This window comes from Schistocerca cancellata, chromosome 4 (assembly GCF_023864275.1).
Source record: "Schistocerca cancellata isolate TAMUIC-IGC-003103 chromosome 4, iqSchCanc2.1, whole genome shotgun sequence".
Classification (NCBI taxonomy): Eukaryota; Metazoa; Arthropoda; class Insecta; order Orthoptera; family Acrididae; genus Schistocerca; species Schistocerca cancellata.
Genome location: NC_064629.1, coordinates 654,861,153 through 654,878,758, shown reverse-complemented (window position 1 = coordinate 654,878,758; position 17,606 = coordinate 654,861,153). Strand labels below are relative to the sequence as shown.

Below are 17,606 nucleotides of genomic sequence, written 5' to 3'. Positions count from 1 at the left end.
ATTGTCCCCCTTCTGGCAGTGAGGTCTTCCTTGATCATATCAAAGCATTGCGTTCTTGATCTTCGTAAGGGACATTTTCCTTCCAACTCTCATTTCAAATTTATTCAGGCTTGTAGTCTCCAACCTTATTACATGCCCGTACCACCATTGTCTGTACGTGCTGATTCTATATAAAAGGGATGTCTTGATTCCAGCCTTGTTCCTCACCTCCTCATTCTTTAACTTATCCATCTTAGTTTTCAGGATGGTGGATCCAAGGAATTTCATCTCTAATGCCTGGAGCCTCAGTGACTCTCTCTTTGTGGGGGTGCATGCCTTGATATTTGTATGAAGTAGCCGATGGGTGTCACTAGTTTTGCGTTCCCTGGAATCATGTCATCCTGTAAAGGAGTTTTCACTTACTGATAGAGTTCAGCACCCTTTTGCATTCCGTTGCTAAACTACTGTCTAATCAAATTATCTCTGGGGATTATTCTTCTGAGATACATATAACTGTCTGTACACTCTACATGATGGTCAGCTAGTTACACAGTTGCAGGATGTCCATCTCTCTTGACTGCCATCACTACCATCTTGGTCATGCTGATACGGAGGTTGTAATCTTAGAACTTGAATTTCCATATGTTTAATCTGATCTTAACTGTTATTGTACTTTAGAATAAAGAACTTTATCATAAATAGTAGATGTGAATGGTAAATGCCATGAAACTGATATAAAAATCATCTTAATTTTATGAAAACAACAGTCACCAACATTTTGCCTGTCTCTCCTTGTGTACGGAACAGAAAATGGAAGGCACACACTAGAAAATGGAAGGCAGCAGGATGTTACTCTTTTGACACCACAAAGTCTCTGGTTTCATAACATGGTTTAATTGAAAAAATATGTACTTGAAATCATTGTAATTGCCTTCAGTGAAGGGACATGTGATGTTCGCCTATATTATTCCTGCCTCTTCCCTCATACACTCTCTCTCTCTCTCTCTCTCTCTCTCTCTCTCTCTCTCACACACACACACACACACACACACACACACTCTCTTCCAACTTTCCCTCATTTATGCTGCTACCTTCTTATCTTTTTCCTTTTTTGAATCTTTGGAAATGTTGGTGCTTGATTTTTGTTATTGTTTGTATAACAGTTACAACAGGCACTTTTTGTTCATAATTTTTTCTTTTCTGCATTCCTGAGAAGAACACTGCAATATTGAAATCATACTTTTATTTATAGATTGATATTATTTCTTTCAGCCCCGTGAGTGACACATGGACTGTTGTGTGCTGATTTGGTATAGCCTAATCTGGCTACCTTTGCTGTATGTTTCACTCAGATTTTTATGGCAAATACAAAGAGTTAATAAAATTGTCTTTGTGACTAAGAATTACACCTGTACAGAATGTTTCAGCATAATTTGTAAGGTGGCATTCTGAAAGTGATAAAACAGATTCATCGTAGCAGTTGCAATTCCTTCTCGTCATACGTATTGTTATGCTTGTATTCCCAACTGCAGTAATTAAAAAATGAATAAATGTGTTTGTGGTTAAGTCAATATTTTTAATCCACCATCATTGGTTACTACTTGATCCGGAACAGATTATACCATTTGATTGTCATTAAGAGATGTTATGAGTTCATTATGGTGTTTTTGTAGTCCAAGAGTGCAATGTTACATTGCATGCAAGTAAATAAAATTTACTGGCCATATATGAGATTACTCTGATATTGTGCCATTCGTATTAATCAGTTATATTAAATTTTCCACTCCACTTCTAAACTTTATTTTTTTTTCTCTTTCTTAAACAGTGGCATTCAGCTGCATAGCCTTACAGACAGATCACTAGTTGTTAGGAAGATTCAATGACGTTTGTTTGGACAGATTATGGCAATGTGTCAATAGCTTTTCTTCTTTGTCATATTTGCAAATGTCAGATGTATATTTGATGTGTGCAGGAACAGAACTGATCATAGTAATCGCATTCCTATCCTTGATGTGGGATTCAAACCTGCAACATCTACTCCATGGTGCAGTGACACGTTTTGCTGATCATAGGGACTGGTTTCAGTAGCCACCTGTATTACTTGTTTATTACAGTGTGGAAAACTGAACACTTATTCACAGTGGAACATGTTGCCTATTTGTAATACATGCACCGGGTTTTTATTAGTGAGTTTTGAATTACTTATTCTTCACTGGAAGAAGATGACTGACTGGAACTGAGCTTCCTTCGATACAGTGCTGTTTGATTTTAATTTTCCCCAATGAACACATGAAATGAATACTCCATTGTTTTTGTGCATTAGCACAGTAATTTGTGTACAGGCAACCTTTGAAGGCAAGAAGTGTTTGTGTTGGAACACTTTTTGGAAATTTACAAACGCATTTCAAGCACTTAAACTGAATAAATTGTCCTATCATATACACAAATTAAAAAAGAATAAAATAAAAAATATAGATGCCCAGATAATTTTTGTGCATCATAGATAAAGGATTATGTATAATTTTTGTTTAATTGGCACAGTATTTGTTATTCTTTTAAACTTGTGTGCTTCGTCTCTCAAACAGATTTTAATTACAAAACATAATGCATCCAGAAATAAGCTTCCAAGCTATATTTTTACAACCACTGCATGTACTTTCCATCATTCTTTTTGATCCAGATTTGAAACTGATGAAGTTAAGTGTTTTATTTTTCTTTTAGTTTATATACATCATTAACTAAGTTTTAAAGACGTATCGGTTTAATTTCATGTTTTCTGTGGAGACTCTCCTAGTTAATAGTTAAGAGGGCATGCTGAAAAGTAATGCATCTGAATGCATTAAAGAAAACAATCGTTTTTAACATTCTACTTCTTTATCCTTCATATCTACATATTTGCAGCCCTCTGTCACTAAGGGCTCTGAATTGTAGCATGTAACATGACAGTGTGTAACCAAACTATGTAGGTACATGCGAAACGACTTGCTGTAATCCAATTTTAAATTTGAAAAGTTTGTCCACGCAGGTAGCACACACTCCTTCAGCCTGACAATACCAGAACACTCACAAGTGCTGTGACATCTGCAACAATCCGACACCTAGGGTTCACTGTCATCGATCCTCCATGCTGTCCTAACTTGGTCCTATCTGATATTCATCTGTTTCCAAAGTTTAAAGAACACCTCTAAGGACTTCACTTTGATAGTGATGAATTGGTGCAAGCAGAGGTGAGGTTGTGGCTCCATCAACACAGTTAAAACATTCTATAGCGACGGTATCCACAAACTGGTCTCTTGGTGGGAGAAATATGTGCATGACCAGGATGACAATGTTGAGAAATAAAGATGTAGGATGTTAATAACATTTGTTTTATTTCAAATGGTTCAACATTTTTCACATAAGGGATTCGGAGGCATTGCTTTTCAGTACTCCTCATGTTTTCTGTGTGATTACTCAAAACAGCGTACAACACACAAATGTACATTACGTATCTTGCATTCATGTCTGATTTCTCAGCACATGTTCTGTTAAGAGTGAACTGCACATCTATCCAGTAGCACAACTTTTCTGGAGTTTTCACGTAAAGAAAAGTTCGGAAAATAAATGCCTCCCAGTATGTCATAGAAGATTGAAGTTTCCAGAATGTCTTCCTCTGTCGACTTTTCTCTGTTCTATTGTATAAGTTTCTCCAGTTTATCTTAATAGAGATAGACAAAACTCTACCTGTGCTTAGATGTTACATTAAATGAATGTTCTAATTTTGTATGAATTATGACTGTGAAGTATGGTTCACCAAGTGCATTATCTGTTTTACACAGAAAATGCCACTCTGTCAGTTTACCCATTTGCTTGCTGTAGGAGCACTGATTTTGCTACGTTCAACCACACGCTTCAACTGTTGAACAGCTACAGCTGTAACCACAACATTCTTCTTGGGTTTGAGTGGGAGTTGACTGGAATTTTGTAAGATAATTGAATGGAATACTTGTACACATGGTAAAGTAAGATTGTGTTCTGTGAAACCATGCACTCATCCAGGCTTATTTCAACAGGAGACCCACAAAGTACAAATCTCCCTTGTTCACCTACAGCTTCACTCCACAACCCAGTAGCATATGACATTTTACCCTTTGGAAGTAATGTGTACTACTAACATCTGAACTCTGTCAGTTGTAGCAAAAATTTAACTTGTGCTTTAATTGTTCTCCACAGGAAGAAGAAGTTTATGTTTGTATTTATTCACATCGTTATTCAGATACAATACTTTTCCACCATGAAGGTGGTGTTGACATTGGAGACGTTGATGCTAAAGCACTAAAGTTAGATATCCCAGTGAATGAAGAAGTTTCTCTTGATGATATCAAACGCACATTACTGACAAATGTAAACCAGGAAAAGAAAGAGTAAGTATGCCTCAAAGGTTTAAGTTTCATTTTCAAAAACTGTAAAGAAACTCATACTTTGAGGTATGAGGTGCATAGATTAAATATTTTTCAGAAGAGTTTCAGATATGTGGCTCAAAGATCTAAAAATCTAATAGTTGAGTAGAAATGCAGTGAATGTGAAGACAAAAAGTGGCAAAAGAAAAATGCAACTATTAATAAGGGACCAGAAAATGTAGCATATATTTTTTGCAAAATTTGCATATATATTTGAAATTCGCATCTATATGAAATAAAAAAATTAAATGATTAGATGCACAAATTAAAAACCTTGGCACAGTACATGAGTGAAGACAAAGGAAGCCTTAGTGCTTTGTAACTGATTGTTTAAAAAATGTGCTAATTGGAACCCTTATAACTGAAATTTTTGTCTTTGCTAAAACTTCAAAAGCTTTTTTTTTTTTTTTTTTTTTTTTTTTTTTTTTTTTTTTTTTTTTTTTTCAAAATGGTCTTTACTTTCTTCGTTTGGCCATGTTTAAACTTTCAAAAATGATTGTTCTGTGGAAAAGAAGCAGCATTTTCCCAGTGGTGAAGTGTCTTGGACATTACTTGTCTTTGCTGCAGACTATTAATTTCAATGTTTTTATGGGCATTCATAGCTGTGTGACAGTGCTTGATGATACTACAGATAGAACTGACAAGACTCTTAGCATAGAAGTTTAACTGCAAGTAACTATTTTAATGTTCAGGAAAGAATTTCAGAGCAGTTGAAAAACATGACAGATTTTGTTTTCATATTGCTATAGCACAGAGTGTGAGCACTATATAGTTATGGATGGCCACTAGCCTAAGCAAACTAGAATTTCGACCACCAGAGGGGAGAGGAACAGTATGGGGAAACAAGCCCTGCCTCCCTTTCCCAGTGCAGCAGTTTACACGTGTCATCTGCGAAAGCAGAACTGTCGCACTGTCACGGGATTGCTGATCTCTTCTGGTGTTGCAAGGGTCATAATCGAAAATGGTGATGGACAAGGATCAGTTGCTACACTCATTTCAAAATAAGAAGAGAAAACAATGAGCAACGTACAATACAAAGCATTCAGTAATGGCTACCACAATGACTTGCCTGTTGAAGTTGGTAGAACTTTGTTAACAATGTAGTTCAGGCTCGACCTCTAGCAGTTTTCCATGCAACCTTATTTCAAAACATACCCCTCCTAATTTGCCATGTTAAGTGTCTGCATTGTACCAACTTTTGAACTTTAACTAACAAACAAATGTTTGTGTTCCTTTGTTATAAAATGCTAGGTCGAACGGTTGATTAATGTTGCATTATGTAGTGTGTATCTTAAATGAACCATTCAGCTGCCCACAATTTTCATGGCGCCAGAGCATTGAATGCGTTAATACACTGTTACATTTGTGCACTTTTTTCTTGCAAACAGGTTCGTAAGTACATAATTTTTTTTAGTTGGGCTTTGTCAGATGATGTATAATGCCAGTAACTGAAAACTGGTTACATTTTCAATATTTATATGCAGAAAATAAAGCTATTTCACACTATCAGTGATAAAATAGTTCATCTGGATACAAGTCACTATGAAATAATAGTATTAAATAATTTTGCGTTTTCGCATTTTGAGGCAGAATTTGCATCTATTTCACATGTGTCACAAAATATGAATTTTTGGTCCGTGATCAGGGAAGTTTCTACTTACCAGGTAATAGCAAGCTGATACACTTAAGAAAAAAATGTTAGAAAAACTAATTTTTGGAACTATTTTGCAAAACAGAGAAAAAAAGTGTAGGGGTTGTGTGTAGTTAAATTTTAGACAAGACGATACCCAGAACCCAATGTCCATGGAGAGAGAAGTACACTGTGATTTTGCTCTCTAATACTTACATAGCCTCTTTCTTGCCACAGCTAAGGAGATCTTATTACTTTCGTTGCCTGCTAAATGGGTTGTTCTTTCAGTCTTGAGGCTTTTATTTATTTTTTTAATGGGTTTTATTGCTCCTGTGGTTTCCTTATGGTGACCATCTTCATTGTTACCTATCTTGTCTTATCTACTGCTTTCTCTCTATTATTTGTGCTAGATAGATTGTTTCTGTTTTTATGTTTTGGTATTTGTATCTTTTTGGTTCATTTTTTTTCTTCCCACTTGTTGTAGTACCCCCCCCCCTCCCCCCACCCCCCAAAAAAATGCTTTCCAAGCCCTTTATTGTGTACTTTCCTACTATCAATTTGTGTACTATGTAATCACACTTCCCCATCTGGCAGTGTGTCATTTTTCACAGTTTTGTAATTCTTTGCCATCAGCCATTGTTCTTTATTCTTTGTTGCTCTTTTTACCATGATGAGTCCCTGGCTTCACTCTCTTTACCATCATGCTATGCCTACTGTTTGGTAAAAATTTGAGTCTTTCACACCCTGCAGCCTCATATAGAAGCTTTATGGTGAAGTGCCTATGTTTTTGCTAATGGCCATAATTATTGCAATATTTTGAAATTAAGTAACTCATAATACAAAATTCTGATAATTTGCAATGAAAAATACGAATCACAGTGAGTTTACATTTTGTTCACATTAGGTCATCTGTTACTCCATACAAAATGTTGCTAACATATTGATATTTTGAACCTGCGATGAGATCTATAACTCTCTCCAGTCTGGAGGGAATGGATTGTATGTACAGCACCCACTTCTGCCTGCACACAGCTGTTTGCAACAAGAGGGGACTATTCACAACATGGGGAGCCAGCGCACAGTACATATAGTGTTCTCTGGAGGTGTCTGTAACTAGATAGAGCTACACTGGAAGCCAGCATACAGGCTACCAGCTTTCTTCATGTTTTCACACTCAGGAAAGACAGCAGTTCTGTTGCGATATGATTCAGTTTACAGTGATTCTCCTTCCCTGCTGAATCTTACATTGTCTAAAAGAATCAATACACAAAATTCAGACTGCACTAGCTAAAGACTTAATTTTTTTCAATCATAATATGAATGGAAAACTACATGGGAATCCCCATTTTGAGATTCATTCTGGTGTTAAACCTAATCTTGAATCATATTATTCACAGGGTTGTTCATCATCCTTATGGAAATATTTTGTGTACTCATCATGTTTGTACCATTTTTTCTCTTATTCCTCCAACATCTTCCCACCTCAGACATTGCAGAATGAGACTTTTCTGTCTTTAAAAACTCTGTGCTCTGTTATAAATCTAGATCACAAGGGGTGAATTATCCTTACCATATGGTATTACATCCACATGACTAGCAAAATTTACTGTGTCTGATGGAAAGCCACTTGTGAGACAACCCATATTATACAGGTTGAGTCAGCTAAGATAGGCCACCCAAAATATTTGGAGAATGAGTAAATACTGGGTGGTTATAACTAAACAGCAGATACTCACAGTGGGCTGTAATTATCATATGGCAGCGAAACTTGGTAGATGTGCTAATGCATTAATGCAGAATGGATTTATGCTGGAATTACTATTAGTTCCAATTGTGATCACCAGGTGCAAATCTTGCATTGTACACTGTATGATGCTATGACATCCACACTGTCATTTGACAAGCCATAATGTGAGTGAACAGTATGGCTATAGAGGAGAGATTGTGCACTGTTAGTGAAACTGTTGTATGTGAATGGCAGCAAGTACAGTGCTGCATTGAGAAAGTATTGCTGACTGAAAGGTCTGAGGAGAGGCCCGATGTTGCTAAATGGTTCACAGAAGATGATAATGAAATTTGGAAACAAAGGTGAGCTTGGTATGGCACCTTGAAGAGGAAGGCCTCCTATCCCAATGGAAGTTACTGATAAGGTTGCTGTTGCTGTACCGTATTTACTTGAATCTAAGCCGCACTTTTTTTCCGGTTTTTCTAATCCAAAAAACCGCCTGCGGCTTAGAATCGAGTGCAAAGCAAGCGGAAGTTCTGAAAAATGTTGTTAGGTGCCGCTACAACTAACTTCTGCCGTCGAATATATGTAGCGCTACACAGGCATGCTTTGTAGGCACAAAGGTAAATACTGGCGCAAATCTCTGCGTCAGTAAATAAATTAAAAAAAAAAAAAAGATGTGGAAGACGAGCTTTTTTCTCCACCCCGAGTTTCGACCACTGTATTTACATACATTATCCAATGAAGTAAATACAAATTCCGTATTGTTTATCTTCGAATGTAGCAGAATTTCAGTGTACTACAAAAATCCGACTGGCAAGACTGTTTAGGATGTTTGTCAATATGGCCAACTCTACGTTCTGAATTTTTTCCTACCTGTGAGAAGAGATAGTTGCTAATAGGAACCTGATGAAATGTGAATCACGTGCAGTATTCTCTTCACCATAAGAATAATACGAATATAAACATTTTGCCATTTTTCTTTCGTGTTCGCTGCTATCTCATTTAAATCCTGTCTGCCTAATAAACTACGAAACTAGAGTGAGGCAACAGCAAACGCGGAAGAATATACGTATCGTGTGATGTTTATATTCGTATTATTCTTATGCCTAATAGTGATACAGTCAGAAATGAAGCATGGCAACTGATTAGATTTTTGAGTCTAAGATGACTCGAAGTTCTGTGCAGAATTTCTTGTACTAAAGAAGCGGCCGCAAAGATTTTCAGATGGAGAAACATTTTTGCCTAACTCTCGTTCAGAACATGTTCTATCATACGCAGTCTATTGTTTGGTTCTTGTTGATCATTATCAAAGAAAGCAGTAGTGTAAGTAACAACAAATAGCAGTCTCTCGCCAATGAGACGATTCCTCTCTCTCTCTCTCTCTCTCTCTCTCTCTCTCTCTCTCTCTCTCTCTCTCTCTCCTTTTTCTTTTTTTTAAAAAAAGTGGCGGTAGCGCGCAGAAAAGCAAGCCGTGCTGCGAGTGGCGACAGGCCGTAAACGCGCACTATCAGAATGCGACAAGCAATGCATGACACAGTACAGTAATGCATTGTCAGCGTAGAGTGACGTAAACACCTATAACAAAGAAAACGGCACTTATCAGATCAAAGCAAAATAAGCAATCGATTCAAACCAGACAGAGCACGTGAAAAAGGAAGGTTACTCGTATAAATACGGACGGAGCGCCTGACGCATAGCAATGGCTACCTGGTAAAGCTTAACTGCTAAGCTTACGACTCGAACCAAACTACTGTCGTTGTATCGTCACTCATTCGACGTAAATTGTGTCTCATATTACAATGGACCAACTTTGTTTCAATTTGGAGGTGCGGCCTAAAACTTTTCTCTCCCCTTGAATTTCGAGTCGCAAATTTCAGGTGTGGCTTAGATTCGGGAATTTTTTTTTTCCTTTATTTCGAGGCTCATTTTTCAGGTGCGGCTTAGATTCGAGTGCGGCTTAGATTCGAGTAAATACGGTGACTATCCATGCTGCATGTGCCCCAGGTAGTGCTTGTGCTCATACAGTACCGTGTCAACTGTCCATCCCCCAGTCAACAGTGCTGAAAATTTTGCAGTTTATATTACACTGGTACCTGTATAAGATACAAACAATGCAGTAACTGAAACCTCATGATATGCAACAACATTCTGTATTTGCTCTTTGGTTTCTGGCACAGATCGAACTTGTTGACCTGTGACTGGGGAATATGTTGTGGAGTGATGAGGCATATTTTACACTACAGAGTGTAGTGAATACACAGAAATGCTGAATTTAAGGTACTGTTAAACTGTGTGTTGTCAACAAAGAGAAATTGCACTCACCGTATGTTACTGTGTGGCTGTGGACTCACAAGCACCTTTATTCTCAGTCCGTTCTTCTTTGAAGATAATACACCCAGGGGGCCTGGCAGGTGTACCATGACACCTGCACATTATTGAGACTCCTTGTACAGCATGTGATACCTGCTTTGGAAAAGCACAACTGTATAGAAACCCCCATTTTTATGCTAGATGGAGCAACACCTCATTCTGCTCGGCCATCTGCTTAACACAACCTTCCACAAACATGTTACCTCCAGGGGGTTACCAGAACATGACATACAGGACCACCTGATCTGAATCCATGTGACCTTTGGCTCTTGAATATCTAAAAGAACACGTTTACCAGGGACACATTCAGTAACTACCTGAACTGGAGGCCAGTATACAGGTACACATTGCCGAGATTCCACTGGAATTGCTGTGAACAACTGTTGATCATATTGTTTTATGGATGCGGCATCTCATTGACATCTCTGGTGTTCATATTGAACAAATGGTGTAACTGACAGTTAATAATAAAATCATCATTATGCCTTTATCATTTGTTTGATCCTGCTCATATCCCATTCCTAATCCATTATGTATGCAAACATTTCTGTGCGTGTATCTTGCATTCACAGTACCAGATTTGCCCATGGTGGCCAATTGGAACTATTTTTTTTTTTTTTTTTTTCCAGTGTAAACTGGTTCCACACTAACACATTAGAATATCAACCAAGTTTCACTGCCACATGATAATTACAGCCCACATGGCACCTCTGTGAGGACCTGCCAGAGGTGTAGGCCAACTCCAGAGGTGTAGGCCAACTTCTGCAGGAGGAATTAGGACCAGAATACCAGGTCACAAATTTTTTCAAACCAAGTGCTAGTCTGGATCAGGTGACAGAGGATTTAGGTTCACTCTGTAAAGGATTTACCAGGGAAGACACCGTGGTTATTGTGGGAGGGCCAGGGAACAGCATCGACAGAGATCCTGGGTACAGTATAGAGTGTGACCTGGTAAAGATTGCGTTGGCATCGAGACAAACCAATGTTGAATTTGTATCTGTCCTGAGACGCCATGACCAGCCTCATTTGAACTCTTCTGTTGGGAGAGTTAATTTGGAGTTTGAACGGCTGCTTGGGTCGGGTGTGGGGGCTCATATTGGTGTGGTTCCTGTTGATTCTCTCAGTAGGTGGGACTATACCAGGCACGGCCTACATCTCAACAGGAAAGGGAAGGGGAAACTGGCTGGGGTAATAGCAGGAAATTTAAGGGGGAGGAGGCACTGCTATGAATGGTAAAATACCAGTGGTTACAGGTGTTGGAGCAGCACCTTTTTTAGGATAGGTAAGACGGAAAGATGTCAAGTTCTACGAGAGGTCAGGATTGAAACAAATCTTCAGTTTAGGAAAGAAATTAAATAGCACAATTCTAGCACATTGGATGACCAATCACAGCTGTCAATTATAAATTTTCACCATTCACCACAAATTTTATCTCCACCAAGTTGTATCTCAGTCCTAGGTAATTGCATTGATGAATTAAAGCCACCCAACCCAGTTGACATAATCTGCCTCTCTGAACACCATGTGACCACTGGTATAGCAACTAGGCCTAAGCACAATGAGAAACTCAGACAGGAGAGTACTGCAAATGTTAGAATAAGGAAAGGTTCTCATAAAAGTATAATTAAAAATAATGTAAGTATATTTCATCAAAATATTGGGAGTTTAAATAATAAAATAGATGAGCTTCTGGTTTGTTTAGAAGATTTAGGAGCTGAGGATGAAATAGATATACTATGCCTGTCTGAGCATCACATTGTTACTGATATGGATAAGGTAAATGTAAGTGGATATAAGCTCTCTGCACATGTAATGAGAGAAAATATGGAGAAAGGAGGAGTTGCCATATATGTCAAAAGTTATCATTGTGCAAAAAGTATAGAAACAAAAAAGTTTTGTGTAGAGAAACATATAGAAGCATGTGCCTGTGAGCTTAAATTAAATAAAGGCACATTTATAATTGTAACTGTATATAGGTCCCCATCAGGAAATTTTCATCTATTTCTGAAAAATTTGGACTCCTTGTTGTGCTATCTGTCAGACAGGGGGAAGCAAATTATTATTTGTGGGGACTTCAATGTAGATTCTCTGAAAGAGGGTAATAGGAAAAATGATCTTGAAGTATTACTCGGTTCTTTCAATTTGACACCCATTATTGATTTCCCTACTCGGGTGGTAAAGGATAGCAGCTCACTGATAGATAACTTCTTTATAGACCAAGATAAGTTTAACCAGATAAATGCTCAGCCTGTTGAGAATGGTCTTTCTGATCATGGTGCACAGCTAGTTACAGTATATGACATAGCTCCATTCAGCAATACTAAACAGTCCTCCAAAGTAGTATGTTCAGTCAACGATTTAACAATTGCAAATTTCAGGGCAAGCCTACAGCAGTTAGACTGGGATGAGGTGTACCGTGAACCTGATGCCAATTTAAAATATAATTTATTTCATGACATTTTTGTAAATGCATTTGAAAACTGCTTCCCCAAAAAAATAGTTAAATATACTTGTAAGAAACCTTGTAACAAACCATGGCTTACTAAGGGTATAAAAATATCTTGTAACCGGAAAAGGGAAATGTATCTGACAGCAAGAAAGAGTAGTGACCCAGAAACTATCAAACACTATAAAAACTACTGTGTTATATTAAGAAAAGTTATTAAAAAATCCAGAAGTATGCGTATCATGTCTGAAATCAGCAACTCTGATAATAAAATTAAAACAATTTGGAATATTATTAAAAGAGAAACAGGTCAACCAAGAGCACAGGAAAACAGTATTACCATCAAATTGAATGAAAACTTTACGAAAAAAAAGTCAGAAGTTGAAAATATTTTTAATAATCATTTTCTAAATGTTGTGGATATAGTAGGATCCAGGTGTTCATTAGAAGATGCTAGGCTGTTAATGGAAGAGGCCATACCTATGCAATTTGATACAATTGAAATCTCACCCACTTCTTCCTCTGAAATTAGGAAAATAATAAACTTGCTTAAAAGCAAAAACTCACATGGAATTGATGGCATTTCCAGCAAAATACTAAAAGCTTGTTCTCAACAGATAAGTAAGATTCTCAGCCACCTGTGTAATAGCTCTCTGGAACAGGGCATTTTCCCTGATAGACTGAAATATGCTATTGTTATACCTTTGCATAAAAAGGGGGATAAATCTGATGTCAACAATTACCGTCCAATCTCCCTTCTAACAGCTTTATCCAAAATTTTTGAGGAAGTGATGTATTCAAGAGTAGCTTCACATATCTGTAACAATGAAGTACTAACAAAATGTCAGTTTGGTTTCCAGAAAGGTTTTTCAACAGAAAATGCCATATATGCTTTCACTAATCAAATTTTGAATGATCTGAATAACTGAACACCATCCATTGGGATTTTTTGTGATCTCTCAAAGGCTTTTGATTGTGTAAATCATGAAATTCTGCTAGACAAGCTCAAGTATTGTGGCATGAGTGGGACAGTGCACAAATGGTTTAATTCGTACCTAACTGGAAGAGAGCAGAAAGTTGAAATAAGTAGTTCTCATAATATGCAAAGATCAGCACATTCCTCAAACTGGGGAACTATCAAGAATGGGGTTCCACAAGGGTCAGTCTTGGGTCCTTTGTTGTTCTTAATATATATTAATGACTTGCCATTCTATATTCATGAAGAGGCAAAGTTAGTTCTCTTTGCTGATGATACAAGTATAGTAATCACACCTGACAAACAAGAATTAACTGATGAAATTGTCAATACTGTCTTCCAGAAAATTACTAAGTGGTTCCTTGTAAACGGACTCTCACTGAATTTTGATAAGACGCAGTACATACAGTTCCGTACAGTGAATGGTATGACGCCATTAATAAATATAGACCTTAATCAGAAGCATATAGCTAAGGTAGAATATTCAAAATTTTTAGGTGTGTCCATTGATGAGAGATTTAACTGGAAGAAACACATTGATGATCTGCTGAAACGTTTGAGTTCAGCTACTTATGCAATAAGGGTCATTGCAAATTTTGGTGATAAACATCTTAGTAAATTAGCTTACTACACCTATTTTCACTCGTTGCTTTCATATGGCATCATATTTTGGGGTAATTCATCACTGAGGAATAAAGTATTTATTGCACAAAAGCGTGTAATCAGAATAATAGCTGGAGTCCACCCAAGATCATCCTGCAGACATTTATTTAAGGATCTAGGGATATTCACAGTAGCTTCTCAGTATATATACTCTCTTATGAAATTTGTTATTAACAGCCAAACCCAATTCAAAAGTAATAGCAGAGTGCATAACTACAATACTAGGAGAAAGGATGATCTTCACTATTCAAGATTAAATCTAACTTTGGCACAGAAAGGGGTGAATTATACTGGCACTAAAGTCTTTGGTCACTTAGTATCAAAAGTCTGACAGATAACCAACAAGTATTTAAGAAGAAATTAAAAGAATTTCTGAATGACAACTCCTTCTACTCCATAGAGGAATTTTTAGATATAAATAAAAAAAAAAACAAAAAAAAAATATTTAAAAAAATAAAAATAAATAAAAATAAAAAACACAAAAAAATGAAAAAGTTGTTATATTAACTTAAGTATGTTGTTAAATTAACTTAATTATGTCATGTATTGGAAAATTTGACTCGTTCCACATCATTACGAAATATCGTATTCATGATCCATGGAACTAGTATTAATCTAATCTAATCTAATCTAATCTAATCTAACCTGCTCTTTAATTATAACCACCCAGTACATTGAGATGCGGTTTTTTCCAAGTTATAGTGGACAATATGGCAAATTCCCTGCTGTTCACAGATTTTATTGTTTATAATTGCTGAATTATGACACTGGATTTGATTTTTCTAATGAAACTATATGCTTTCTTGTGTGAAAGGAGGTTCTAAGAGAACAACATAACATGTATGGGATAACAGTGTCATAAACCACTATCCTGCCATCAGGAGAAGTGCTTTCACAAACATCTGTCCTGTTATACCAAATGTAAGCAAACACGTAACTCAGGTATGGTTCCTGAGGTTACCTGTGTGCTTGAAGCCCATCGGTCTGTCTTCTGCTGTTGTAGCAATCAGATAACTTACTCGTAAAGCTATTGAGACATTCACAATGTATATGACAACTGAAAAAGTTAATATTGTTTATGGTAAATGTCACCAAACTATTAGAACAGTGGTGTGGTTGCATGCTGAAGAGTACCCAAATTGTATCAAGCACTCACGATCTGTCTTTGCAAACATAACAAAAAAATAAAATAAAAAAATAAAAAAAATTCTAGAAACTGGAAGTGTAGAGAGTAAAATATGCCAAGGAAAAAGAAGAGCAACTGATAAAAGAAATGAAACTAATGTTTTAGCAGCAGTAAAACACAATGCATGCCATGTCATCTTGAAAGTATGGAGGGATCAACCAAATGAGTGTTCTGTGAACACTACATTCCATTGCATTTCCTCCTCTTGACATTTCACTGCATCTACAGCTTTGTGGCATTGACTTGCAAAATTGGTTATGGTATCTGTGGAAAGTGCAAAGTGATGCGGTGTATCTATGCAAAATTTTGTTTAAGGAAGAGGCATTGTTTACATGGGCAAGTCAGCCTTCACAATAAATGTGCACTAATCATCAGTTGAAAATCCAAACTGACTCAAAGAAGTGGATAAAAACAAAGCTCTCATTCTATCAACGTTTGGTGCATGTTACTCAAGACCCATATCAATGTTCCCTGTTTGATTGATGAGAATCTAAATACACTCCAGTATCTCGAGTTCTTAAAATGTACTGCTGCTGCAGTTATCGGAAAATATCCAACTGGTCATAAGGCAATCTGTGTGATACCAACATGATGGATATCACCCCCATTCCACACTTGTAATAACACACCATTTTAAGAGAGCATGGGAACGGTCACTCAGGAAACACAAAGTGGTCTACATGCAGCCGCTCTCTCTCTCTCTCTCTCTCTCTCTCTCTCTCTCTCTCTCTCTCTCTCTCTCTCTCACACACACACACACACACACACACACACACACAGTTGCACACTTCTATACGTTTATCTGTAACGAAAATTCAAACAAGAGGTCTGTTAGGAAACATTGACAACCCCCGAAGACATGAAATGAAATGCCTTATAAAACAGGCCTGTGGTACACTGAGCTCTATACAAAATTCATTATGCTGTATTGTGTCTCCAGAATTGCTTTATAGTGCATAGCTGTACTCAGAGAACACTTTGAGCACTTGATATGACAGGCCCGATAATAAAAAAAGGAACTGTAGCTGAGTTATGTGTTTGCTTACATTTGGCATAATAGGGCAGGCATTTGTGGAACCTCTCCCCCTGACAGTGGGATAGTGGTTTACGATGCTGTTACCTTGATACTATTTGATCAAGTCCCATACAGGGTATGTTGTTGAAGTTCTGTAAGAAGTTTCTTTCAAATGCCACTGAAAAAAGTATATAGTTCCATTATGGAAAAAAAAAACCAAACAAACAAAGCTATTGTCATAATTCAAAGACTATATATGATATAAATTGCTTGTGAACACCAGTAAATTCACCATATTATCCACCATAATTTCACAAAAACCACACCTCGATATATTTATTCATTCTGGATATATTTGGGGTGGCCTGTCTTAGCTGCCTCAGTCTGTATACTTCCTGGTATCAAACAACTGTCCAGCTTGCAGTGTTAATGTAGCAACTACTAAACTGTCTGTAGGAAAAAGTGATTAGATTATGATGATCGTGGTGGTACTGTGCGACAAGGCTTAGAGAGCATGGTTGTTGGTGCCATGGATGAAGAGACACAGCAGTGATTAATAAAAATATAAAAGTAGATTACTACCAAAGAACATGACCCACACTCTAGAAACCATAAGCCACACTGGCGATGTTGATTCTTTTTCCTTACGCAGTACTTGATACTTGGCCGTTGAATAACTGCCCTGTGGTGTTACTTGGTTTCTGTCAGTGACCTAGTTCCTGCTGTTGTTGATATCTTGTTTTGTTCTCTACCTTCTATTCTCTTATTTTCCTTCTCCCCTTGTCTCTTGTGTATCTTCCACATCCCCCCTCCCACATATTACATCATGAGGCTTCTGTTATTATCAAGCCTTTTCTTTAGTTTCTTTGTTCTTTTCCATCATTGTTAGTCCACATCACTAAATTCTTGTTTCCAGTATCATTGTTGTTGTCCATCTTTCTATTTTACATTTCTGACTTGTGGACTGCTTTACAGAGTCTTTGCTGCTGTGCAAAGCCCATAGTTTATTTCTGGTGGGGATAGCTTTAGTATGAAAGCAACTATATATGCTCATATTCACAAGACCAGAAAAGTTGTGTTAAGTATAATTGTGAATAAGAATTTTAATCTAAATCTATGAAAAGTTTACTGGGACATAAATTTTCAATGTTCTGTGGTTCTCATGCTATTTCA

The 17,606-nt window shown here is 37.0% G+C and overlaps 1 protein-coding gene across 6 annotated transcripts in view; it reads left to right on the top strand.

Annotated features, from left to right (window-relative positions):
• The window catches only part of LOC126183358 (ATP-citrate synthase), a 167,834-nt gene that overhangs the window by 84,397 nt on the left and 65,831 nt on the right, over window positions 1-17,606 (top strand). For all 6 annotated transcript variants that reach the window (XM_049925269.1, XM_049925271.1, XM_049925270.1 and 3 more), the window contains exon 4: window positions 4,192-4,382. In XM_049925269.1, the coding sequence (XP_049781226.1) occupies window positions 4,192-4,382 (191 nt within the window). The remainder of the gene's footprint in view (window positions 1-4,191; window positions 4,383-17,606) is intronic.